At 44.8% G+C, this 26,928-nt stretch overlaps 1 protein-coding gene across 1 annotated transcript in view; it reads right to left on the minus strand.

Moving 5' to 3' along the window:
• The window catches only part of LOC147669016 (killer cell lectin-like receptor subfamily B member 1B allele C), a 156,898-nt gene that overhangs the window by 98,754 nt on the left and 31,216 nt on the right, over positions 1-26,928 (minus strand). The window contains exons 2-4 of the mRNA XM_086948282.1: positions 17,814-17,912; positions 5,618-5,665; positions 5,090-5,149 (exon numbers count right to left, since the gene is read on the minus strand). Coding sequence (XP_086804408.1) covers positions 5,090-5,149; positions 5,618-5,665; positions 17,814-17,912 — 207 coding nt within the window. The remainder of the gene's footprint in view (positions 1-5,089; positions 5,150-5,617; positions 5,666-17,813; positions 17,913-26,928) is intronic.

The following is a 26,928-nucleotide window of genomic DNA, read 5'->3' on the forward strand; positions in this document are numbered from 1 at the left end:
TATAATAGGCACACTAATAGTAGGAGTGATACTTCTAATAGCTTTAGTAGTTACGGTTTCATATGTAGTGGGACATGAGAGGGAGGCAAGGGTATCAGACGAGGAGTCTGTAGTGACACCAAAACCCACTGTTGCGGGTGAGAAAGGAGAAAACATACAGGAGAAGGCGCTATTAGCAGCAGAAGCCCGCAGGTTACATATGGATGAGTCCCAAGGTGACTTTAGGTCAAACGCTTATGCTAAACTTTTGTATGAATACGTGGATGCCATGGAGGTTAAGGACTGCTATGTCTGCATGCAGTTGCCGGCGTCTGTAGACGAAGGCATTAGATATCATCACCTTCCGTTGACATATGGCATTACATGTAGCTTATTGCTTAGTATATTTTATGGGAGAGATAGTTTTGAATACTATTTCTCCAATTATGATTCAGTATTACCAGAAGTCCCAAATTATAAACAGATGAATAAGTGGGACTACTGGAAGAGTGAAGACAGATTGGCCAAGTTCTTCATTCCTTGGATTACCTTAGATACTTCACATGCCCGCAGAAATAATTTGACATGTAAGGTGTCAGAAATAGAGAAGAAGTTTATAGGGCAGGTGGATGATCGATACAGAAGGCAAAAGATTCAAAAAAAATCAGGACAATGGAAAACAGATTGGACGGAGGAAGAGAAGGCACACAAGAGAAAGGGTAGTAGTGGTCCAATAGCTTTGGATAAAACGCAGAGAGGAAAGTTATGTCTTCACAGAGCCAAAACGTATTATGAAAATGTATACGTAGGAGAAGTCAGTTGTGAACATGCTTTCAATTTAGAATATTATACAAAAGATTTCTTGAAAGGAATGCAAGTGATTCCAAATGTATATTTTGTGTGTGGAAGAAATGCCTACGTGAGACTGCCTGACAACTGGTATGGATCATGTTATTTGGCAATTATCTTCCCCAAAATATACCATGCCCAAGACTTAGAGATCATCGAGGGCAAGGCTACAGCGAGGGGGAGAAGAGATCTGGGGGATGCAGAAATGGTCGGAGATGTATTTGGAGCTGTATTTCCTCTTTTAGGACTGATCCTCAATGATGTTAAAATTAGACGACTGGCAACAGTCGTAGACAGGTTGTCTGCTAGCAGTGCAAGGTCCTTATAGCTGGTGGAAGGAGAGATGCAATCGATAAGGGCCATGGTGCTTCAGAACCGTCTTGCATTAGACGTCCTGCTAGCAAAAGAGGGCGGAGTCTGTAAGGCCTTGAAGGTCCAGGAATGTTGCACTTACATTCAAGACAATTCAAAGCCCCTGGAGAAAGTTATCATGAACATAACTAATATCCACAAAGAGATCGAAGACCTGAGTAGAGAAAATGTTTGGGAAAAAGTGGGCCATGGAATGGGTGACTTTTGGAGGTTGGTTCGCCAACATAGGAAAGAGTTTCGCGTGGTATGTGTTGAAACCTATCATCATAATATTGATCTGTGTGATCATGTTGTGGGGATTGGTGAGGGCATACAAATGGTATAGATCAAGGAGATTGGAGAGAGCCCAGAGGGAACAGCTACAGAGATTAGCTGCCATACAAGACAATCAGTACAGGAGCCTGAGGGCTCTAGAAACGCAGAAACGAGGAACACTAGCAATCACTTCAGTTTAAATGTTAGTGATGACCCCGAGAGGTCATCAAAGGGGGGAACTGAGAGAGCGTAAACTGAACGAATTGTATCAGTGCATCACACTTACACGTAGTACGCACAATCATGAAGAGAAATGCCATGGGTGCCAAGAATATATTCACCTATACTCTGACATGTGTAGTTAATCTAGAGATTTATGTAGAAGTGGAACTAATGCAGAAATGTGTGAACATGTATAACCTTATTAGACGTGATTAATCCTGAATCCATGTCGTGTAGCTGCTAAAATGTAAGAATGACATGCTGCAAACACAGAACGCAGTAGGCCTCAGGGCCAGAGCTGAAAGGGTTGGGAAAGGTATTCATTTGCATGACGTGGATTGCACTAAATGATATTTAGTAATTATGTTTTCAATAGGTTTATATTTTATAGATGTGTTTATATAATCCTAAAGTAGAGTATTAACACAAGATATTGATTAATGAAAGGATTTGAAGAATATAATCACTATGAGAAATGTTGTAGGCCTGAATTGTTTAACCATGCTTGATTTACACGTATTAGTAGGAGCCAAGGGCGCCGAGACATAATGTTGCAACTTCTGTTAGAAGTTTATGAGAAATGGGATCCTAGCTGCGAATGTCTGTCTGCGGGTGTGAGGAGGGATCCAATTAAAGATTGGATGAATAGGGTTCTGTTCAGGAGAAGGAAACAGACATGGAGGAGGGTTTAGGAATGTTTGGGGGGTATCGGCGGGCCGGAGAAGAGTCTGAGAAGCAAGGTCAACTCTAACGCACGAGGCCCCAATGAGGATCATCATGGAAAAAGCCAGAAGCAACACCACGTGAGGGGCGTCTCACAAGGGGCGTCTCAAATGTTATTGTGTTTTGGTATTAGGGACAGCACCCCTGGGTGGAGTTAGATCAGATGCCTGAGGACCCTTTAGAGAGCGGATGGGTAGGCAGAGAGGGGTCATGACTGGAGATCATAGGTTTTCACCTAGAGACTAAGAGTGGGTGATCTTCCTTGGAAGTCATTCGCAACTGACACCTTTTGTTAGGTTGGGATTTTGTTAAGTAGGGATACCATCCAGAACAGGGTAGGGACAGCCTAACCTGACCCTTTTTATCCGACTGTAAATGACTGAGAGAGCACAATACGTGTCTATGCTGGCAGCTCTTTTAATTCTGGAATTAATCCTGGTAGTTTTCTTTGCTCGTCTGAGGGCTTTCAAAGAGCACATGTATGTAGTCGTACCCATATATCTGGTGAACATCATTCTGAGATGCTTGTATTTGCAACTTACCCTAACCTTATAATAAATCCTTGAAAGCTAGAAGTTGTTTGTGGTTCTTCCGAGCGGAGTCCATTATTGATTGAACTAACCTGGAAAGAGACGCACCTTCTACCCTCAATGACAGGCAACAAAGATTCAGTCGACCAGAACGGGGTTTAGATCAAAGGTGATAAGATAGCGATCAAAATCCCGCCCCCGCACCCTCTTCCATCACTAATTTGGAAAATGAACAATGACCTCCTCCGGAAGCTGATAATCCTCGGCGTCATTCTCTCGAACACCAAATTAAATCCGCAGTTGATACAGACTTCAGGTGTCTACATGGGAGGGTTAATTTATGCCGCGCTGATTTAATTAAATTCATGATTTTCGAAAATGCTCCCTGGGAATGAAATATTGCTTAGAAAGACCTGCAGAAGAAGCATCAGCAGGTTTAAAGTGCTTTGCCAATTTTAAGTAAATGCGACCAACAAGCTTAGAATACAACGTTTGAAAAGCTGAAACTTGAGAACCCTACGCACAACTTAACATAGTAAGTATTCTGAAGGTAACCTGACTCCTAATTCTAAGAAGTTATTAATACCACAGCGCCCTCCAGCGGATTTGCACTGAATCATGAAATATCAGTCAATACTTCTTTCATCATGTACAGCACAGGAAAATGAGACTCATGGTGGCCAACTGCACGATGAAGAACGTTTGCACTCCTTGTTTGGGTTCTGTGAAAGTAATACGATTCAATAGGGTGAGTAGGTGCTATTTGGTAATTCCTTCTGAGTGAAAGAAAGAAGTATAATTGATCCTGTCGCGTTAATCCAAAGGTAAGTAACGTCCCCAAATGCACTCAATAAAGAATGTGTTTCAACAATTTTTGTAATTGGTTCCTTTAAATAACGTTTTATTTGAATTTGCTTCAATTCTTTGAGTTTTCTTAACGTTGTATTCACATAAAATGATTTTCTTTTACACATAATATCCATTTCCCAACGCATTTCGAGCATTACGCCCTTCATCAGGGGCTTCACCTACTGTCGAGAAGAATGTACACAACGATGAAAAACAAATATGCATATCTCAATAAATGTAACACAAAACTTACAACATTTCAACACTTCAGCCTTATATCCCATGGTATGTGTGGAGGGTAACCTGAAAAAGTGATAACATGTTCCAAACAGGGTTTTTGAAAAAAGGTGAAATCTCACGATGACAGTGCGATATTGTGAAAGGAGGGATGGAAGTGTGTTTTTTTAAGAAAGGATAGAAGTGCGTTACAAAAAATGATAAATGTGCGTTATAAAAATGAGAAGAAAACCAGTGCGATTGAAAAGATGGCCATAAACTTGCATTTTTTCCGTGGTGAATATCATGCAAGATATCTTGTGACTATTCTAGCCAGTTCAAAGGTTCGGGTGCCCTACCTTAACCTTGTCAATTAAGATGTATCGTTCATCATGAATGTAAATAGATAAAGGTAACGTTTTTGTAAAAGACCTGGAAAGTGTGAGAAAAAAGGGTCAACCGAATATTGAGATATGCATATTTGTTTTTCATCATTGTGTACATTCTTCTTGACAGTACGTGAAGCCCCTGATGAAGGGCGTAATGCTGGAAATGCGTTGGGCAATGGATATTCTGTGTAAAAGAAATTCATTTGATGTCAATACAACGTTAAGAAAACTCAAAGAATTGAAGGAAATTCAAATAAAACTTTATTTAAAGGAAGCAATAACAAAAATTGTTGAAACACATTCTTTATTGAGTGCATTTGGGGACATTACTCACCTTTAGATTAACGCAACAGGATCACTTCATGGTAGCCACCACCAGGGATTACTAGCCACCCTTTTAGTTCAAGACTTGTAGGAGCACACTTCTGCCAGAGAAAAATTACTAATTTTCTAAGTCTATTGTGTCAAAACTAGAAACATTTCTGAATGAAAGTAGGCAAAGCAACATTCCTACCCCAGCTGAAATACACTCCTAGGATAGTACATCAATGCCTGGCTTCTGAGAACCCTGCATAGAGAGGAGGGTCACTGCATGGCTTCCTGGAACACCTGGTGTGAGACCCTGGTGAAAGGATGGATTCTCTGAGATGAAGGCATCACACCCCAAACAACATGAGGAAGGATTGAAGAACAGGCTAAATGTACCTGCTCCTGTGCAGTCCGCTTGTTCCTGATTGTATCGCTCCTTGTTCTCACACTGTGTGTCTGATGCTGGAGTGAAAAAGGAAAAAAAGGAGAGTGACGAGAGGAGCAGAGAGGCCGATTCCCAAAAACCAGATAGTCAAATAGGATATCACGCAAAAAAGATGAAAAACTGAATTTCGCACGAACATCAAGACATCCAGTCATGTGCGCATATCTGGCCCTCTCATTCTAATATTGGTCTTGAATGTGAAGACCCAAAAAATCTCGGTGGCTCCCTTGCACTCAATGACAAAGAATAAATCAAAGGATTAGAAGGGTCATCTAATTCAGAAGAGATCACTCCATCCGTAACTTTAAGAAAAGGGAACTCTCTAACCAAAAAGAGACAAGCCTCAAATTGATTATAGAGGTCAACGTAACAACAACCCATATAAGAATTTTGTCCTGATGAAGGTGTAAATACAAATGCCGAAATGCTGCGTCAACAACCTGTATCTCTGTTTTTAATGTTTTTATGTGCATTCACACTGTCTGACACTGGAGACACTTCTGCTGTCTCTTGAGAGTGCTTCAAGACTGGAAGAAAAATAGATTGGCTTTAGTTGTGGGTGAAATTTAAATGACACCAGTGTAATTAGGGAAAATTTGGTGCTGCGCCTAACACACCTGGGACCTTATTTATGAGAGGCTTGGTGGCCTCTCAATCATATCTGTGAGGCCACGACAAGCCACTCTGCGTGGCTTTGAGTGGCCTGACAGATATGGAGTGAGACAAAGCCGCACAAGTCACTGCCTTGCCTTACTATACATTCAACGGGCGTTGTGTTGGGTTTTCCCACGCAGCACCCATGGATTTTTATGCTGCCCCAGATTTACTTAATCACGTAAACGTGGGGCAGCGCCAAAACCTTACACCTCCCCAGAGCAGGTGTAACAAGGAGAAATATTTTTATTTGTCATAATTGTTTCCTCTTTCCATATGTGCTGCGTTCTGCTACACATATACAAAGAGGAAAAAGCCCCATAGGATTGATTTTGTGAAGGAAGATATTCCTTCCTGTAGAAAAACAATCCTGCCTGCAACAGAGCACCCTTGCACCATGGTGTAAGGGTGCCTACATTGGCATTAGGCAGCAAAATGTACGCCAGAGTAGGGGGAAAGTGTAATGCCCAGCATAAGTCAGCAGTCTAGTGCTGAAGCCTGTATTCACACTGAACACCCACCCACCACTGATGTCACAGGTCATGTGACACAGCATCAATAAAAGAGGCCGAGCGCACGTGCTCTGGGCCAGTTGCTCCATGCATGCAGTGTGTCTGTGTCTCGCTCCTTATTAGCATGAGGGCCTAGGGCCCCGACCTTACAATGGCGACGAGGGCGGACGCTAGCCACGCGTGCCGCAGCTAAAAGAAAACTTCGTGGGAAAGGGGAAGGGAGCTGCCTACATCGAAGGCACCCCCCCTTAGAAAGGCGCCGGCCGCCGAGAGGCCCGCGGGGCGTGTTGAGCCCCGGGCCTGGAGGAGAACGAGAAGGTGACTGGGAGCCCACCCCACACCTCTCAAGTCCTGCCGTCAAGTGCACATGGAGATAAGCGGACCGGCCAGAGCCCATCTGTACCGGCCGCAATTGAGACTGACACAACGCGGTTCGACCGGAGCCCACCCGCGTCGACCGCGACTGCCCCAACAGTGAGGCAACCTCCACCGAGCCCACCCGCGTGTGAGATGAAGGCCCGTTGGCCGAAGGTGAGCCCAAGCGAGAAAGCAGCAGCCCCAAGTATAAGCCCCGCAGCGTGTGCCAAGCTGCCGGGCGTATATGCACCAAGCGGAGCCCACCCGCCGTGAACACTGACTTTGCCCCCAACAGAGTAAGCGGCATCAGCGATTACCCCCATAGTGAAGCAAGGCCAGCGGAGCCCACCCGCGGCCTGCCTGCAGCGTCCACCGCCCGCGGCGCACAGCGTGTGAGAAGTGAGGCTGCGGCGGCGGGGTGAATGAACTTCAAAGAAGAGCGCCCGATGCGTTAGGAGAGCTGCCGGGCGCGGAGTAATTAAAGCGGAGCCCACCCGCGATGTGGTGCCCACACTGTCTCTGAGGCGAGTGCCTGCCTCGCACGTCAGAACTTGGCCCCCAGCCCCCCTGCCCGCCAGCGAAGGAAATGAGGCTGCCGCGAGCAGGGAGCGGAGAAAAGTGAAGGAAAATGCGGCAGGGAAATTAATCTGCACAACAGCCACATCCGGCCTATGGCCAAACAGAGCAACCTGTCCCCGGAGCCAAAACCCTGCCAGCCTCTACGCTAAGGCCGACGCTCACCCCACCCGCACAGCGTGCAGACTGTTCAAAGCTGCTGCGGTGGGGAGAGGTAACTGAGAAAAGAAGTGTGCCGACTGTGGGCACTGAGAGCAGCACTGACACCCCCGCGAGGCCCGGCAAGAGAAAGGCCTGCTGCGAAGGGTGGGGAAAAGCAGAAGGAGAAGAGCCCCCCTTCCTCACTGAATGTATTTCGTGCTCGCAGTACCAGAGGACACGGAAAACAACAAGAGACTCACTGGTTGAAGCAGAGTCCTCCGGTCGTTATTAGCTGCCTGTGAATGTCCCGGGGAGCGGCGTGCAGGAGGCTGTGAATGCCATAGAAAAAAAACTTCCAGAGCTCCAGGAGCAAAGCAGCAAGCTCCCAACCAGCAAAGTGCAAACAGCAACTCCAGGTCGGATCAGCCAATGCTCCATTCCCAGCAGGAGGCATCAAGATCACCGCAAACCCGGGCCCACAACGAAATAAAGAATACACTGCCGTCTAGTGGCCAAGGGGCGATATTACACCCGCCAAAGGAAACACACGCAGCTAGAGCACAGCTGCCACACGCTGGGCCAAACAGGGAAAAGGATACTAAAGCACAAAGCTGGGGCACACACAGAGGCAGTTCCAAGCTGCTAGTAACATAGGAGTCCAGCCAAGAAGCGTTACCTAATGGAGGGGAGGTAACACTAAAAGGAATAGGAGACAGAGTAAAGAAGAGCGTCAAGGAGCACCATTGAAATAAGCGAAAGACACTCAGGAACTCCACACCAGACAACCGGGCAACAGCACAAGAAGTACTGAGCAGTGCCATGAGAACAAGGCAGGTGCACAGAGACAATACAGACTGCCACTGTTCCCAGAAAGTAGAAAAGCAACGAGAGCACTACGCAGCCAGTGCACAGCGACACGCTAACTCCACAAGACAGCCCGCAAAGGCGCCAGAGTGAGGTAGCGACGTCTCAGGGGAACCAAGAGCACCTGCCAAGAGAAAGGAAAAACCTACCTAGCAGGCACACCAGGAGAAACTGACCAAGCGCAAGAACACTGCTACACCGGAACACCACCAAACCACCACGCAGCCTGAGAAGATAAAAGGCGACGGCGCAGGAGCGCGCCAGAAGCACAAGAACGCGACAGAACCTAAGAAACGCGCATGAAGCCCCAGAAGCGCATCAGGAGTGCAGCGACTCCTCACAAGATATTCAAGAGAACGTGCGACAAGTGCGCCCACAAGATCACAAGAATCGCAATTAGCACCAAACAGAAGAAGCACGACCAAAAGAAGAACGTCAACGGAGTGGTGAAGCAACCCTCCAGAAGCAAACACCCAAGAAGCATCTACACCACGCCAGAAGAGGAGACAGCGATGCCTACTGGCCACAGGCCATCGCTGCAGCAGAATGGCGAAAGTAAGAACACCCCACACGAACCAACGATGATTCTAGAACCCAGCACCAGGAAGTGCGAAAGCGCATGACGCAAATGCGCAGCAGTGCGGCCAGCACTAGCCCAAAGCAGCAAGTTACAAGAGATCACCCGAAGAGCGCACCCAGTTGCGCACCAAAGCAATTGAACTGAGATGAAAAAGGAAATGGTTGCGCAGACAACCCGCAGAACTGAAGATTCAACACAGAAGCAACCTGACCACTCAGCCTGGTCACAAAGCATGAAGTCGACCAGCCAGATGGTTGCACCAAGAAGCCTACCTGCCGGACATCGGCAGAAGGGAACAGCACGAGGTCCAAGAAGCTCAGCACCACGAATCTTACCTGCCAGACCTCGGCAGAAGGGACCAGCACGAGGTCCAAGAAGCTCAGCACCACGAATCTTACCTGCCAGACCTCGGCAGAAGGGACCAGCACGATGTCCAAGAAGTTCAGACAAGGCGCGGTCCGAGATCCTGGACCCGCAAACTTCAACCACACAAACTAACGAAAGCAATAGGAAGAAGATGTGAAGGTCGTGACGCTAACCCTGGAAGTGAGTGACAAAAAGACAGTGTCCTAGGACTAGGACAAGACCAGGAAGACACGTGCAGAGTGCGCGCGCTGCATGGGGAAGCCTGGCCAGAGAAGATGAAGAAGATTGGACCAGAGTACATCGCGAGGAGAAGGAGAAGAGAAGAAGAAAGATCGGAGTGGCATGCCGCCACCGAAGAAAGGAAGAGAAGAAGAAAGGAGAAAGAACAGAGTGGTCACCGCCACTAAGAAGAAAAGAAGGAAGAAGTAATCAGAGTGGCACGACTGTCAGGGTAAGAAGAAGGAAGAAAGAAGCCGCCCCTGCGGAAAGAAGGAAAGGGACAGGCACTGGAACACCCGAGTGCAATGAAAGACAAGCCTGGCAAGAACACCGGCAGCGCAGACCAAGGACAACCACCTACGAGCCATCCATCCACATGGCGAACGCAGAAGAGAGCAAGATAGACTGTTGGCGACATCTACCTCTGGGGTTTGAGCGGAAGATTGGATGGCGAGACTACTCAGGACTCCGGAAGTGAAGGACCTGACATACCTCACACCAGCCCGTGGCAAACCAGTATCAGAAGCCTCAAGGGACTCTGGTGGCAGCAAGTCCCGCACGGGAGACAGATCTACAGAAGCACGTCTGCAGGACCCAAGAGGATGAAAGCCTCGAGAGCAATGAAGAGAGTCGACAACTCAACCTACAGGTGGAACTAGGACACGACGGTGAGGCTCGTGGAGCGCCCTGCTCACGGCCCAAAGGCTATGGTAGAGCAACGCGACCAAAAACACCAGTCCAGTGGAAACCTGGCAAAGAGGTCCTCCCGGACATCTTGTGGCAGAAGAAAACCGGCGAGAGGGGCATCCTAGTGAGAGGGATGTTCGCACCTACTCTTTTCACCTGCCAAGAAACACACTGAAGCCTGCCCGGAAACATCACGCATCCAGCATAGAGAGAAGAAGCCGGACAACGAACAACCACCATGTCATCCATCTCTCTTTAACTATTTGTCACCAAGAGAGCAAAGCAAAATGCAGGGCTGAAAACAGCGGACAGACAGCACAGACAAAGAATGAACCCGCCGAACAACTGCGAATCGTGCCACCAAGACCTGGTAATCCAAAACGCAAGAACTATACTGCCTGCGGCTTGCAAGCAGCCAAAGAGACTCATTTTGAGAGCGCAAGTCCAATGTTATTTTCTGTGTTTTCTTTCCCCCACAGGTTTTTGGACTTTTCACGTTTGGTTGAATTTTTAACCAATTTGGGGAGGGATGTAATGCCCAGCATAAGTCAGCAGTCTAGTGCTGAAGCCTGTATTCACACTGAACACCCACCCACCACTGATGTCACAGGTCATGTGACACAGCATCAATAAAAGATGCCGAGCGCACGTGCTCTGGGCCAGTTGCACCATGCATGCAGTGTGTCTGTGTCTCGCTCCTTATTAGCATGAGGGCCTAGGGCCCCGACTTTACAGAAAGGACAGGAATGCACTGTAATTTATAAATACAGTGGATTCCTGCCCTTTTACATTGGTGTAGGGCAGCGCACGAAGAACGCGTGTGGTTCTGCTCTAAGCCAGTTCCTCATAAATGAGGCCCCATATTTCAGAACTTACGTCATTGTGCCAAGTTGGCTCATAGGAATAATGTGACTGGCCAGAACACGAGCAGATATTGCTCACATCACTTGTGATTCTCGAGCTATATTTTCACTACAAAATGTGTTCTTGTGCATTTTGCATAATTATGTGTAATTTCACGTAATTTCCCTAAACTTTTATGCAACAATGTAAAAGCAAATTAAGTGATTTGAGCACACCCCAAGTTCAAATGATACGAAAACACTAATAAATGAAGAATACTGGTATTAGTCAAAGAGAACAAATGAGCCCAGAAGTTTAAAGTGGACATCATGAGGCGTTGAGAGAGAGCTCAGGATTCAAGTGAGGAACCAGTTAAGGACTAAGGGGCATATTTATAAGCCTCCTGCACCACCAGTACATCACTTTTGTAATGTACAGGAGGCGCATTTCACTTCTCCATATTTGCAAGGAGAGGAAAAGTCTATGACCCCTTCACACCCAACACTTTGCGTGAAAGGGGCGTTCCATGGGTGTTGCTGTGGGTGTTCCCAGGCAACACCCATGGAACGAGACACATTTCTAGATTTACGAGGAATCGTAAATCTGGAAATGCGTGTCAATGCTACAGCTCCCAGGGGAGGGGTATCGAGGAGCAACGAAGAGAAATGTTTTCATTACTCCTCATTTTTCCCTCTTTCAAAGCGTGCTGCATTCTACAGCACACATTGATAGAGGAAAATGCCTGTCGTTGATTGTTTTTGTGCATGAAGGTCCCCCTTCCTGCACAAAAATAATCTCCCCATGACGCAGGCACCCTTGCACCATGGTGCAAGGGTGGCTGCACTGGCGCATGGCTGCAGTTTGTGCGCCAGCGCAGGGGAGAGCACAGGAAAATGACATATTATTGTAAATATGTTGCATACCTGTGCTTCGGAAGTGCCGCAGCGTGGCGCAGCCAAACGGCGTGCTTTGCTGTGCTCTGGCACTTCCTTGTAGATCTGCCCCTAAAATACTCATTACGAGTGGCTCTGGAAATGGTCCAGTGCATCCCTATCCTTAAGGTAGTGATACTGCAGGTACTAGTAACTGCCCCTAAAATACAGCCTTGTAAAAGTTGGACCCTAAAGGTTCCCTAGAAAAGAAATATTTTCAGGGAACTAGATGATTTGTTGTTAAATTGCTCAGGTAATTCCCCATTTCTCCACAGATATCCACCACAGCGGGAAACATCACTTACAACGCAACTTTTACAATGCAGTGACTTTACGACGCAACTTTTACAACGCAAACCATTACAACGCATTGCGCTGGGGGGCGTTCTAGGATAGGGAATAGGTTTAATGTACTATCCAACACCTTCCCTACTATCCACGGGGACTGGAGTTGGAATAGAAAATTAAACTATTCACTATCCAGCGCCCCAAAGCACTATGCGTTGTAATGGTATGCGTTGTAAAACCCGCGTTGTAAAAGCATGCAATGTAAAAGCATGCGTTGTAATGTCGTACATCCCACCACAGCATCTGAAATATCTGCCTGTAAATCAACAGATCTGTGAATTTAGTCAAACATACACCCACCTGCTTTCTTAGGCGCTAGTGCTAGGGATCACTTCTGGGAAGCTGTAGTGCTGTACAATCTAGATCAGTTCTTTCTCTCATTTATTATGTGAAACATGAGAAATACATTTAGTTTAAATGGATATGTCACTAAAGAGAAGCTTTGTGCATTTAAATGCTCCTTTTCGAGGTCTGGCCTCAGATTGTGACGTTTAAGGTGTGGGGAGTCTGGCAGTAGTCCAGGGGTGTGGACGAGGTCTGAGAGTGACCCCTTTGGAGCCCTTCACTGATGTCACATGGACTTCCAGTTGGCTCATGAACTTTCTTAAGGGCACAGGAGGTTGGTGTCGCCATAAGGCAGGTCAGAGGGCACACCCCTGCTGTGGTTCTAAGGAATGGGGGCTGTGATCTGTACTGCCGCCTTGTTCAATAATGTGTAGAGCACTTTTATTGCTTCTTGAAGCCCTGCTGTAGAATGGGAAGACCAGAGGGTGTAGGCAGGACCAGTTCACCATTGAGCTACACTAAGCAGCTGCAGGCAGCAGAGCAGGACTGTCACAAGAGGCCCTAAACTCATGAACCATGAGCTCCTCGCTGGGGGAGGGGGCAGAAAAGTATCACTTTGTCTTTGCTGTCAAAAAACCTGCCATGGATTCAAGTAACTCAGCCATAACTGGGGTTTACAGAAAGGTAGGCTGACCAAAAACAAGCATTGGCTGAAGGGGTTACCCAACCCCGACATCACCATCTATATATATATACTTGTTTTGTTTGATTAAATATGGCCTACCAGTAGTAGTTGAAAGCTTTATTCGATTTTAGAACAATATAAAATCATAAAAGCGACAATCATTATATACAATTTCACATACATCGTAGGTACACAGTAAATAAATAAAGCCTTACAACCATACAATGAATCATATAAAGAAAAAGGGCAATTTGGGTTCTCTCGGCTAATTCTGCAAAGTAAAGCATAACAATTATCAGTGAACCATTTTTAAGTTACTATGGATCTCCATAAGTGGCTCGAATTTTCAGACAGGTTTTAAGAAACATGGCTATGCATTTGGCATTTGATGCTGTATCTAAAAGTTGTAACGCCATAAAAGCTGGATGGCATCTTCTCAAGCCCAGGGACAGTAGGATTGGAATAATCCATCGTTTGCGTGGTACATCATAATATTTACAGAACAGTAATACGTGAATATTAGACTGTTCAGAGGTACCATCACAAGGACACTGGATGATGGAGTTTGATCAGTCCTGTCTCCCTGGGAAAGTGACCAAGCGGAAAAATAAATTAAGTCTTAACCGAGTTAACAAATACTTTTCATAGGTAGACAAACAGAAAGTAAGATACGGCTGGATGCCCAAAGTACATTTAATGGTTAAAATATGGTGGTTTGTGACTTTATAGATTTCTTGAGCCATACGAAGTTCTCCCAGGTGCGATAAACAAAGCAATCGCAGGGCCTTTCTGGTAACAGTGTTTAAGACTGCCGGTTCTTTGAAATATTTGGAGAGGCCCAAGTCATTTAAAAATTATGTACATATAACAACCATGGGACATCCAGCCAGTTGTCTAGGGCCAGGCAATCTACTATTAGTGCACGGGTTAAGCTACACTGCTCCGTTGTCCAGATGCGATGCCACAATAATATTGGCTGGATTTTTATATGATCAGCAATATAATCCATGCCTAATTCTATGTGGCAAGCATAGGTTGGAGAGGACTGAGAAACGGCTAAAAGATAACGGATGAAGTTGTTCTCAGCCCTTTGCAAAGTGACCACAGGTATATAGCCCCACACCCCAGCGCCATATACGGCTACGCTATGGCACTTAGCGTAGTATATTTGCAAAAGTTCTTTTGGGGGTGGTTTACCTATTTTACGGGAGAAAGCAATCAATGCAGAGGAGGCTCTTAAAAATAAAAGATATCTACTTTCGATGGCCGATTTCCAAGAGGAGGTGTTATCAAAGAGTATACCTAAATAAGGATTGGTCCTGGTGCAATCCAACTTAGCTTTTTCTATACAAATCGGTTTGTTCTTAGATCTCTTTTTACCTAAATGCATGACTAGTGTTTTCTTTATATTGACCTTTAAGTCCAATGAAGCCATGAATCTACAGTATGAATTTAGTTGGTTCTGAAGTTGTACTGGAGTTCGAGCCATAATTACTGCGTCGTCCGCGTAAAGTAACGCAGGAATCGGACGACGGGCAATTGTTGGAAGGTCCTGACTCCCTTCTAGCATGGCCTTCTCAAGGCCATTTCTATACAGATTGAATAGAAAAGGAGCCAGGACACACCCTTGTCTGACTCCCTTGGTTACTCCAAACGAATGCGTGAGCTCCCCGTTCACCCCGAATCCCACCCTTGCCGATGCACCTGAGTACAGCTCACGTAAGAAGGATATTATATGATGGTCCACTCCCATTTCCGCAAGGATTGACCACAGCCTAGAGTGTGATACACAATCAAAGGCTGCGGTCAAATCCACATAGACCAGGTGAAGATTGCCTCTCTTCGGCTGGACGTATTTCCCAATTAGAAGGGAGAGGTTCAGAGCTTGCTCCACAGTACCCAGTCCCTCCCGGAAACCATATTGCAGGTCTGTCATGATGCTGTTATCCAGTCCAGACCTAAAAAAATTGGTTTTGTCATTGCTTGTTTTCTCCTGTGCGAGCAAAGTATTCACCTGTGCATGTGCTGTACTGTGATGATATGGAGAAATCTGCGAAATGTGATGATCACACAACGTGCAAGAGGACAGCACTGTATTGGACTCATTTTCTCACTTCACCACTAAGAGGCACCCTCGTCCACACCACTTGGGTCATCTAGTCGTGCTCAGAGAAGCAGGGCTTTAAGTGGGCCGGATCCTCCCAGGTCACGGACTTGGCATTAATTAGAAGCTGGCTTTGAAACAGGTCCCTGTTGGGTGCTATATTCATGTTCTTAACTTTACAACCAGACTACAGATTTTATTTCTCAACAGTGGCTGTAAACACCCCTCAGGTAGTCTATGTCAGCAATGCAGCCCCTGTTTACATTTCATATTTTATTTCCCAAAATAATTTTCTTTTTTCTTTTTTTGTAGATGTTATGTTTCTCTAGTTGTTTTCAGGCTACATATGACTGCATGCATAAAGCATGCTGTGAACTCTCACCTCGAGGTGCCTGTATGGGTTCTGAATGGGAGAGGGCGTTTATGAGGGCACGGCTGAGAGCTCTGGAGCTGAGGGTCAAGGTAGGGTGACTTTCTCCAAGTGCCTCTCAGTGTGTCATAAAGTGGGTCAGATGACATTTACATCCAATCAATGGCCTCTCTGCAGATTGCACAGAGGGATAATGACAGATGTGCAAATTGTAATTTTGAGAGCATTTGTGAAAGAGGCCCACAGCTGTTGAAACATGGACAGCAACCAGGGGGTAAGAAAATGTGGTGCTTGCAGGCAAGTTGGAGGGCTAGGTGTGTAGTGGTGAAGTAGACGAGATGAAAGGAAGTACGTGAGAGAGAGAGTTAACCGCTCCCCTGCTGGTGACAGAACCGCTCCGTCACCAGCCGCAGTCGCGCTGTACTGATGACGGAGCGGTTCCGTCACGGCCCGCTCGGCACGCCTGCGCGGCGCGGATTCCGCGCCTGCTCTGAGCGTTCCATTGAGCAGGCGGGGCCGTGACGGAACCGCTCCGTCATGAGCACAGCCCAACCGCGGCTGGTGACGAGCGGTTCCGTCACCAGCATTGACCCGCCACGCGGCCGCCCCGCCCCCTTAGCGCTGCGGCGGAATAGCCGCCGCAGCGAAGGGGTTAAAGGCCAGGAAAGACATGGCGTGTGAAATATGCAAATGGGAGATTCCAGAAAAAATGTGGGTTGAAAAAGGGCATAGTTTATAACAGAGTGAGAGATGGCATATTTTCAAAATTGAAACATTTTCAGTTCTAACCATTCACAACAAAATCATAGTTGCTACTTCTTTATTTGATTCTGCTAACAAGTATTGGCAACACCAATAGGTCTCAATGTTTTTGGGCATATGTGGGTTTTTAAGAACATGCAATCACGCCTCTCTCCGCCACTATGGAAATGCCAGACTGCACCATATTCACAAGGATATGGTGCAGCCTTGCATTTCACCCTGCAATGGCGCTAAGTTACACAACTTAGCGCCAAAGCAGGCACCCTTGCACCAGATTGCAAGGGTGTCTGCAAGCAGGGAGGTTGGTTGATGATGTGTAGGAAGGAGTTCCTTCTTGCACACAAACAAACCTAAAATTCCAGTTTGTAAGTTACATGTGTGCTGCTTCGTGAATCACACATGGAAGTTACAAAATGGCATTTTGAAAAACGGTTTGTTCATGTACAGGAAGGGACACCTTCCTGTACATGAACATACCTAGGCATTTTGCTTTTTCCATGTGTGCTGCATGTGGCAGCACACATGGTAAAAGCAAAAACGAGGAGAAATAAAAGCATTTTACCTTGTTTCGTCACCTTAAGACCAGGAATTTTCTGGTCTTAAATTTGGCGCTGCCACCTATTATCGTCAACTTCAATGGGTGTTGCGGTAGCAATAAATGCTATTAGCAACGTTTATCTCCACTGTGATAAAATATCAAGCAATAGCGGCGAAATGTCTGAATATCACTGGAAATCCAGCGATATTCACGCATTAACGCCATGGTTGACTTAGCCTGATAATCCACCTCCCATTGGGTAATACAGGTAAGTCAGGTTTCAAGCGATAATCACGCTTAGCGTGACTTTTTTTATTGCTTCGCCTGTGTTGCTAGTAGGCGATAGCTGTGTTAGCGACTGCTTTTAGTCGCCACCAGTTTGGGTACACCAACTTTGCATGTCATTAGCGATAAATCTCTCTGACATGCAAAGCGGGCCCCAAACCGTTTGCTATCGCCTGTAAGCTGTCGCTAACTGCTGTTAGCGACAGCTTGCTAATAGGGCGAATAAAATATCGCTGCTTTAGCGGCAAAAAGAGCCGCTAAAGCGGCCATACTGCCCTTGCTAATATGCCCCTAGGAATTACCAGTTTCATTGGTAGTTTCACATTTCTAAGGGACCAGTCATGGACCCAATTGCATTCCCCCAGTAACTCCGCTCCCTGAAGTTGCCGGCACCAGCAGCATTGGAGACTCTAACGGCCACTATGAATGAGAGCATTTAATGTGATAAATGGGCCTCGCACAACCTCAGATGTCTCTTGATACACCCTGCATTTAGCTGTACAACATTTTTAGCGTAGCCTCCCTCCACTGTTTGTAACCCTCACACACTGTGCGAACAGTACTTACCCAAAACTCCAGCTGTGATGCCAGCCAGCAGCAGAAGGACGTTCAATGCTCCACTGATGACCAGCAGACGCCTGAGCCATCGGGATCTCTTTGGGATACCTGCAAAGTTAGGCATGGGAGAAAAGCACCATACAGTATTTATGAATGCGCACAAATTTAGGGCATGCTGTTTCTTTGATTGCTTTGGATGAGTACACATTCATTGCATGCTGTTTCATTGGTTGCTTTGGATGAGTATACATTCTTCCCACCCTGTTTCATCGGTTACTTTGAATGGGTACACATTCATTGCACCTTGTTTGATTGGTTAAGTTGAATGGGTACACAGTCATTGCACGCTGTTTTATTGGTTACGTTGAATGGGTACATGTTTATCACACCCTGTTTGATTGGTTACCTTGAATGGGTACACATTCATCACACACTGTTTGATTGGTTATGTTGAATGGGTAAACATTCATTGCATGCTGTTTGATTGGTTATGTTGAATGAGTTAACATTCATTGCATGCTGTTTTATTGGTTACATTGAATGGGTACACATTCATCTCACGCTGTTTGATTGGTTACAATGAATGGGTAAACATTCATTGCATGCTGTTTGATTGGTTACGTTGAATGGGTACACATTCATCGCACCCTGTTTGATTGGTTACGTTGAATGGGTACACATTCATTACACCCTGTTTGATTGGTTATATTGAATGTGTACACATTCATCACACCCTGTTTGATTGGTTACCTTGAATGGGTACACATTCATCACACTCCGTTTGATTGGTTACGTTGAATGGGTACACATTCATTACACCCTGTTTGATTGGTTACGTTGAATGTGTACACATTCATCACACCCTGTTTGATTGGTTACCTTGAATGGGTACACATTCATCACACTCTGTTTGATTGGTTACAATGAATGGGTAAACATACATTGCATACTGTTTGATTGGTTACAGTGAATGGGTACACATTCATCTCACGCTGTTTGATTGGTTACAATGAATGGGTAAACATACATTGCATACTGTTTGATTGGTTACAGTGAATGGGTACACATTCATGACACCCTGTTTGATTGGTTATGTTGAATGGGTACTCATTCATCGCACCCTGTTTGATTGGTTACATTGAATGGGTACACATTCATTGCACGATGTTTGATTGGTTACGTTGAATGGGTACACATTCATTGCACGATGTTTGATTTGTTACGTTGAATGGTTAAACATTCATTGCACGCTGTGCGATTGGTTACGTTGAATGGTACACATTCATTGCACGCTGTTTGATTGGTTACGTTGCTTTGGAATACACACTGAGGTACAGCTGATCCCGGTAACACGAATTCACACAGGACCAGCAAGCCACCATTGTTACTTTTGTGGCCCATGCAAAGCTCCAGCTGAGCCTCCTCGCGTGGCCTTGGGCTTGGTGTTTTGTGCATGGGCCCCCGTTTGTGTGCGCTCCTGTGGAACCCAAATATTCACCCCTGTGTATATTATTAATATGAATGTTAATGTTGGATTACACTTCTAGTAATGACTACTTCTGCTCACTTTCACACTGATGTACACAATGAGACACTTTTCTGGTGACCCTCCTTTTGCCAACCCAACGGTTGGGTTGTAAATTGACCAGGATACAAGAAAAAGCATTTGTTGTTTTTTTTCCCCCTCTGAGCTCTGATTGGTGATTTTGAATCTTTCCCTGTTGTAATTTACATGAATTCATTATGTGTGATTAACAGCTGATGAGACCCAAATGCTTTCAAGAAGATCATATATATTATGATGTTTACTTTTATTTTATGAAAGAGCACAGAGAACTCGAAAATCCAAGCTACAATATTAGATATGTTTAGGGGATTCTCAAGCAATTCTGTATTCTTCCTCCAAAAACTGCTGTTAACTAGTTTTGTTTTGCTTGTCTCCTACCATAGTCCTAATGAATTTGTTTATTGCTCGCATTTGCATTAGCAGATGTGTCCTGGTACCACCTTTGTGTGTGTCTAAGGAATGAAAAGAAATAACTAGGCACAATCTGGGATCTGGATAAATCATGAAATTCCAAAGTGACCGACCTTTGAGCAAGGCACTGCAGTGAAATGACCGGCGTAAGACACATCAGAACACTTCAAGATACAACAGCACGGCACGACAGCTAATATGAGTGACATATTAGCTGCAACACAGGTACCACAACCTTATGGACTTGTACTGATGAGAATGATCATAAAACAATTATTCATTTCAAATCCATGCAATCACTGCCGGATATCTAGGGGCATACTGTTCGCAATCTGGGTGTTATGATAAACAACAAACTGAGCATGGAAGCCCAGGTTGCGAAAACTGTGTCCACTTGTTCGGCCCTCATCCGATCCTTACGCAAGATTTTGCCACTACTTCCCTTACAGGCCCGGGCTTTAATTGTCAGGTGTACTATTCTAAGTCTCCCACGGACTGTTGGGAAAATCACGACCAGTTGGATGACTATCAGGGAATACTTTGGGCTCAAAGATCCGGTAGGATTAATCCAAAATGTTAACTACACCTATTGTTTCACACAGTGCAGATGCATAACATCTTAAGGTCCTGAAGAAAGCTCGGACTAGTTGTCCCCCCAGCTAAAACATGTCGACCACTTTTGCACTACGCCATGACATAGCCATTCTTTAAGACTATGAGGCGTTGTTTTTACTCTTGACCCTGGACAATACTGAATAAACATACTTTGTGTTCCAGGAGCCAATTTTACTATCACCTTTGTTTTCTTTTTCACAAGCACTGCACTCCATTGGTCCTACCTCTGAAATACTGTGGTTGAGAATATCACCTTCCAGAACCTATCTCAGCATCATCACTAGGTGCATTGGGAGAAATCATGGTTCATGGTTTACATCCCACATGACGACACTCCACCAATAAGGGTGGGCTGATGGGAATTTTTCTAACCCAGTATTATCACTGTGAGGACAGTTTGGTGTAATGGTCTCTCGGGCACGACACAGCACGTAGATAAGTAATCTGACCAGGTACCTCCTGTTTGTTTCTTTAGTTGTACTATTCTAAGTCGCCTTGACTATTGTAATGCGTTGCTACTCGAGTCTCCAGGCCTGCTGCTAGACAGACTTCAAAGAGTACAATCTGCCGCTGCTAAACTGGCCCTTGGTTGGCCTAGGAGATCCTCGGCCACAGCGGCGATGGCCGAACTTCATTGGCTCCCGTTGAAACAACGAGTGGCCTTTAAGTCCCTCTTTCTCGTCTTCAAAGCCCTGCATGGAGTTGGGCCCAGCTCTCTGCAAGCCATGTTCGACTGGTACACCCCAACCAGAGCACTTCGGTCTACAACGGCTTGTCTTGTAAAAGTGCCTAGATTTAAAAAGTTAGGTCCAGAGGCAGATCTTTCGGAGTTGCAGCCGCTAAACTCCGGAACAGTATGCCCCTAGATATCCGGCAAATGAAAGAACTCCTTCCTTTTAGGAAACGTGTCAAAACTTGGCTGTTCCCAAAGTGTTAACTTGACGATCACTACACTGCTATCCCTCCCCCGTGCCTTCCCCCCATTTGGAGATATCTCAGCGCCAGGATGCCTGTAAGGTGACAGCTGCGCTTTACAAATGTTGTAAATAAATAAATAAATCAAGACTATGTCAACACCAGTGTGGATGTACGACTTTACAACGCATGCTTTTACCACGCATGTTTTTACAACGTAAGTATTACAAAGCAAACCTTTACAACGCATAGTGCTTTGGGGAGCTGGATAGTCAATAGTTTAATTTACTATTCCAACTCCAGTCCCCATGGACACTAGGGAAGGTGTTGGATAGTAAAATAAATCTATTCCCTATCCTAGAGCGCCCCCCAGCGCAATGCGTTGTAATGGTTTGCGTTGTAATAGTTGCGTCGTAAAGGCACTGCGTGGTAAAAGTTGCGTTGTAAAGGATGTTTCCCCACCAGTGTCAACCAACCAACCTGCTGGCCATCATATTAAGATCCTTACACTCTGCATGACATGTAAGTCTTGGCAGTGGTAAGTGGCCACCCATGTCTCCTAATTAGGACGAAAGATTGGCAAATGGTTTTATCTCAAAATTGGAAAGTCTTCCATGGAATAGAGACATAATACCATCATCAGAGGAGAGGATCCGTATGTGCTGAATCTTCCTACAAATTCCAGACTTGATTAATGATGTGCAAATGGCCGAGTGAAAACCATAAGTGTGGTTGGTTAAGTTGCCAACATTGTCTTCATCCAATAATGTAAAAGCTCTTCAGAGATGTCACTGGTATAGTCAATACAAAGACTTCAGCTTTGATAATGTCGCGGTGCGGAATAGTGACCTATTTTCTATCACCAGCAGTGGCCTGGAAAGCTGGGGCTGTCCTCCTCCAGCACTGACGTCCTCATTGCCTCTCTTTTAAACACTTGTAAATGCATGTGAACAATTTAAAGTCGGCACAAGGTCTTAGCCAAGAAAATATCTGAAAAATATTTTTTTCTTAAATCATGTATTTGTACATCAAGAAGATCTCCCTTCTTTCAAGCAGGAAGGAAGTGTGTGATTCGCTGGGCAGGCAGGCAGGAAATTCTGCAGAAGATTTGAGGTCAGCCAATTTCTGCGAATGCGATGGGTCTGATTTTTTACAGATGAACAGAGATGGCTGAAGGTTTGAAAATTAGTGGACTATGGTCTTACCTAGTGGGAAAGCACAGAAACTACAAAGCAAGGAGAACGTCCTAGGAGAGGGTGTCCTACAGCTGGAAGAAGAGATTCATGCTGAGATATTAATGAATAGAGGAGCAAATTTGTCAAAGGTTTTGCGCCACACTTCCTCCACGGAAGGTAATACAAGGGCAATGTAAAACCGAGATGAGATTTACCAAGCCACGCAAGGCCACCTTTTGTGGCTCTAGGATGCTTGGTATAGCTGGAGTAGTGAAGCAGCACTAGTTAGTGACTTGCGTCATGCTGATCCAGGGAAGCATAATGTAGTAATTTGCAGGATACAAATATTAATGTATTGAGTAGATTTATTTAGATACATGGAAAGAGAGCCAGTATAGCAATCAACTGGCTCTAACAGACATTAACTCAAGAATGCCCACAGGACATTCTCAGGTAACCAAGCACCAGTAGATACATTCCAATAACAGCATGACATGAATTAAAGTGACAGCTTACTACATTACCTTCCTTTCTCAATAATCAAAAAGAGAAATAAAACTCGTTAAAAGAAACAGCTACAAAAATCTAAAAAAAACTAAAAGTTCATAACACAAATCAAATAAGGGACCCACCCCCAAACATCCACAACATCCATTATTTATTCTCTATATCTAAAAGGTCTAACAATAGAACGAGAACTCTTCCTAAGAACAATATTAGAAGCAGACTGATAATTACTCTTACCAGGTTGCTCCTCGCCAGAACAATTAACTTTAGCAACTTTGCTCAAGTTCCACCAAAACCCTCCTTCAACTTTAACAGCATTCCCACTTATCTTGATAACCTTGACAGGAGGACCACATTTACACTCCCCCTTAATAACATGAGTGGATTTCCTAATTGTGACACAATCACCAACATTTAAGGTGCACAATGTTGCCCCTTTCTTAATGTCAAAGGTTGATTTTTGTTTTTCCTGAGTAATAGTTGCACTTTCTTTTGCAACAGACATCAACTTTTCCACATCAGATTCATTTTTAACCCACTTTGACATCCAACCTGGACGAAAAGAAGTGTCCGGTTTCCTTCCCCTCGTTAATTCAAAAGGGGAAACCTTTTGTGGAGGAATGAGGAGTGCTTCTGTAAAACCAAAACATGCTCCTAAGAGATTTGACAACATCACAATTCCTATCCTTTGCCCATCTCACGCAATCACCAACCACCCTATTCATCCTCTCCACAAGACCATTTCCTTGAGGATAATATAAGGAACTCTTACTATGTTTGACCCCAGAAGTAGACAAAAAATCTTCCAATTCTTTAGAAACAAACTGTTTTCCATTATCAGAAACAAGAATTTCCGGAAAACCTTCTCTGCTCCAAACATCACTCAAGAAATCAATGACAACTTTCGAGTCAACATCCTTGACTAACTTGAATTCTGGCCATTTTGACGCATAATCAATCATCAATAAAATAAACCTAGCACCACCACTGAGAGTCATATAGGGTCCCATCACATCAACTCCTACCTTTTACAAAGGATGATCTGGACATTCCACCGGAATAAGTGGAGGAAAACAAGTTTTGAGAGATTTGGCTGAAGATTTGCAGATACTGCAATCCAACACAAACTCATCGACCTCAGCATCCATACCGGGCCACCAAAAGGTATCACGAATGCGACGTTTAGTAAATGAACACCCTAAATGTCCCTCATGAGCCCTGATTATAATACCTTTTCTAAACACTTGTGGTGGAATTAATTTGTCATTTCGTAAAAGAATATCATCTTCCACAGACAACTCGTCTTCGACCTTAGAAAAAGGTTGAAGAGAAAGTGAAAGAACTTTCTCTCTTGGCCACCCAGACCTAATAAAATTGCAAACTTCTTGAAGAACAGAGTCATTAGCAAAAGCTTGCATCCACTTCTCCTTAGAGCAAAATTTAAGTTCAAGGATATCAACACTGGCAACAAGACAGTCCTCACAATCCTCATCAATAAGATCAGCAAAAGAAACATCGTTATCAAGTGAGTTTGGGTCAGGAAACCGTGAAAAGAAATCTGCCCTTCCGTTCTTGCCACCGGGGATATGCTTAACATCAAAATGATATTGTAGCAACCTGCTCACCATGCGCATAATCCTGGGTGTAGAACACTTGGTTATAGTCCCACTCAAGATGTTTATAAGAGGCTTGTGATCCGTTTGCAACAAAAATCCCTTACCCCACACATAAGAACGAAACTTATCAATGGCCCATGCACACGCTAAAAGTTCCTTTTCTATGACCGAATAATGCAATTCAGGAGCACGCAAAACTCTGGAAGCAAATCCAATTGTTCTTTCAACACCATTCTCTACCTGGGTCAAGGTGGCACCCAAACCCACCTGACTGGCATCAACCGTCAAACAACATGGTAAACTAGGATCAAAAGGCTTCAAGATAGAACTTGCACTCAGACTGTCTTTGACCCTCTTAAAAGCAGAAACACATTCCTCACACCATTCAAATTTAGTTCCCTTCTTTAACAAATTGCTGATGGGGCGAACGATGGTGGCATAATGCGGTATGAATCTCTAATAGTATTGACAGAGACCCAATTGAGATTTCACACCTGTCTTATCTGTGGGAGTAGCAGCATTAGAAATGGCCTCTAATAGTCCTGGTCTTGGCTTGATTCCATCTTGGGTGAGAATATGCCCTAAATATTCCACTTCTGTACAACAAAATTTAAATTTTTCTAGTTTAAGAACAACCCTATGTTCTTGAAAAAGCCCCAAAACCTTATGCAAAATCTTGTCATGTGAATAAGAATCTTTAGCAAAAATAAGCACGTCATCTTGGAAAACCAAAACTCCATCTACTCCACTGAGAATGTTAGACATTACACGCTGAAATTCCGACGCAGCAGATGCCAAACCAAACGGCATACGTCGATATTGAAACGTTCCCAGTGGAGAGACAAAAGCTGTAAGATGACGCGACTCTGCGTGCAGCTCGATCTGGTGATAGGCACTGGCCAGATCAAGCTTAGTAAAAATCTTAGCACCCTTCATAGAAACAAAGAGATCTTGGATCTTAGGCAATGGATGTGAATCAACCCAAATTTCTTTATTCACTGACCATAAATCTACACACACACGAAGTTGGCCATCCCTTTTCATGGCTACCACTAAAGGAATAAGCCAAAGCGATGACTCTGTAGGCTCAATACCACCTTTTTCACAGAGCAGTCGCAATTCTTTGTCTAAATCTCTCCTTACACTATAGGGTACACCCCTTAGTTTATGTTTAACTGGCAGAGAACCATCTTTGACAATTATTTTGTGCTTTATTTTCCCAAGTTCCCCACCAAAAACTGATGGGAAAGCTTTTTGAAGAGACAAAACTTCATCAGCACAATCAACAACAAGAATTTGGTCTTTAGCAGCAGGCCTCAAAATCATCTTAAATAAACCCTGATGGAACCAGCCCAAGATATCAAGACCCTTGACAGCTACATACATTTTGCCAATTATCTTCCTTCCTTTGAAGCACAACTCATCTTCAAAATAACCAAGAAGATCAATCTTCCGGCCTTCATTAGACACTGGCGCACGGTCAGGAGGAAACAGAGGTTGTGTACCTTCCCAAGTTTCATTGAAAAGTTTTTGCGTTATCATAGTTACTTTTGCACCAGAGTCTACTAAAGGTTTTACAGATTTTGAACCAATTTTAAAATCGGCTATGGGATCCCCACAATCATTAGGGTCTCCCACAACAAGGGAACACATGGGAACAGCGTGTTCCCATGTATCCATCCATGGACTTTGGCACAGTCACAGATTTACCATGAGCTGTACCCTAGGAATACATCAAATATCTTTATTGCTCCTTGTTTTTTCCTCTTTCTATGTCAGTTGCATTCTGCAGCACATGTAGAAATAGGAAAAGGCCTCAAAAAATTGTTTTTTTGCAGGAACACGTTCCTTCCTGCCCAAACATAATCCTGTCTGCAACATAGGCACCCTTCCACCATGGTGCAAGGATGTCTGCGTTGGCGCTAGGCAACCAAAAGTGTGCCAGCGCAGAGGACAAAATGGTGCCATATCTTGATAGGTAAGGTGCATTACTGCCCTCCCCCTTTCATGCAGCAAAGCAAGTTGTCTTGTTGCTTTGTGTTGTTAAATTTGTCCTACAGTGTGTACGGCAGGTCATCATGTGATGCACAAGATCCCTTCAATGACAGGAGAAGGGAATTGAATGTTGGGTCAACAGAGGCGAGACCCTTGCAGGGGGTAAAGTGAAAAGGATGGGGTTAATGAGAGCATTAAGTAAATGTCTTCTACCGGGGGCCTCTCTTGGTGAGCTTGAACTAACATAAGCCAACTCTGCGGCACTGGGCACCAGCATGAAAACAGGTACACAGATAGCAGATGGAGAACAGGTCTTGTGAGTG

The sequence above is a fragment of the Lissotriton vulgaris genome, unplaced genomic scaffold (assembly GCF_964263255.1).
Source record: "Lissotriton vulgaris unplaced genomic scaffold, aLisVul1.2 SCAFFOLD_3545, whole genome shotgun sequence".
Lineage (NCBI taxonomy): Eukaryota > Metazoa > Chordata > Amphibia > Caudata > Salamandridae > Lissotriton > Lissotriton vulgaris.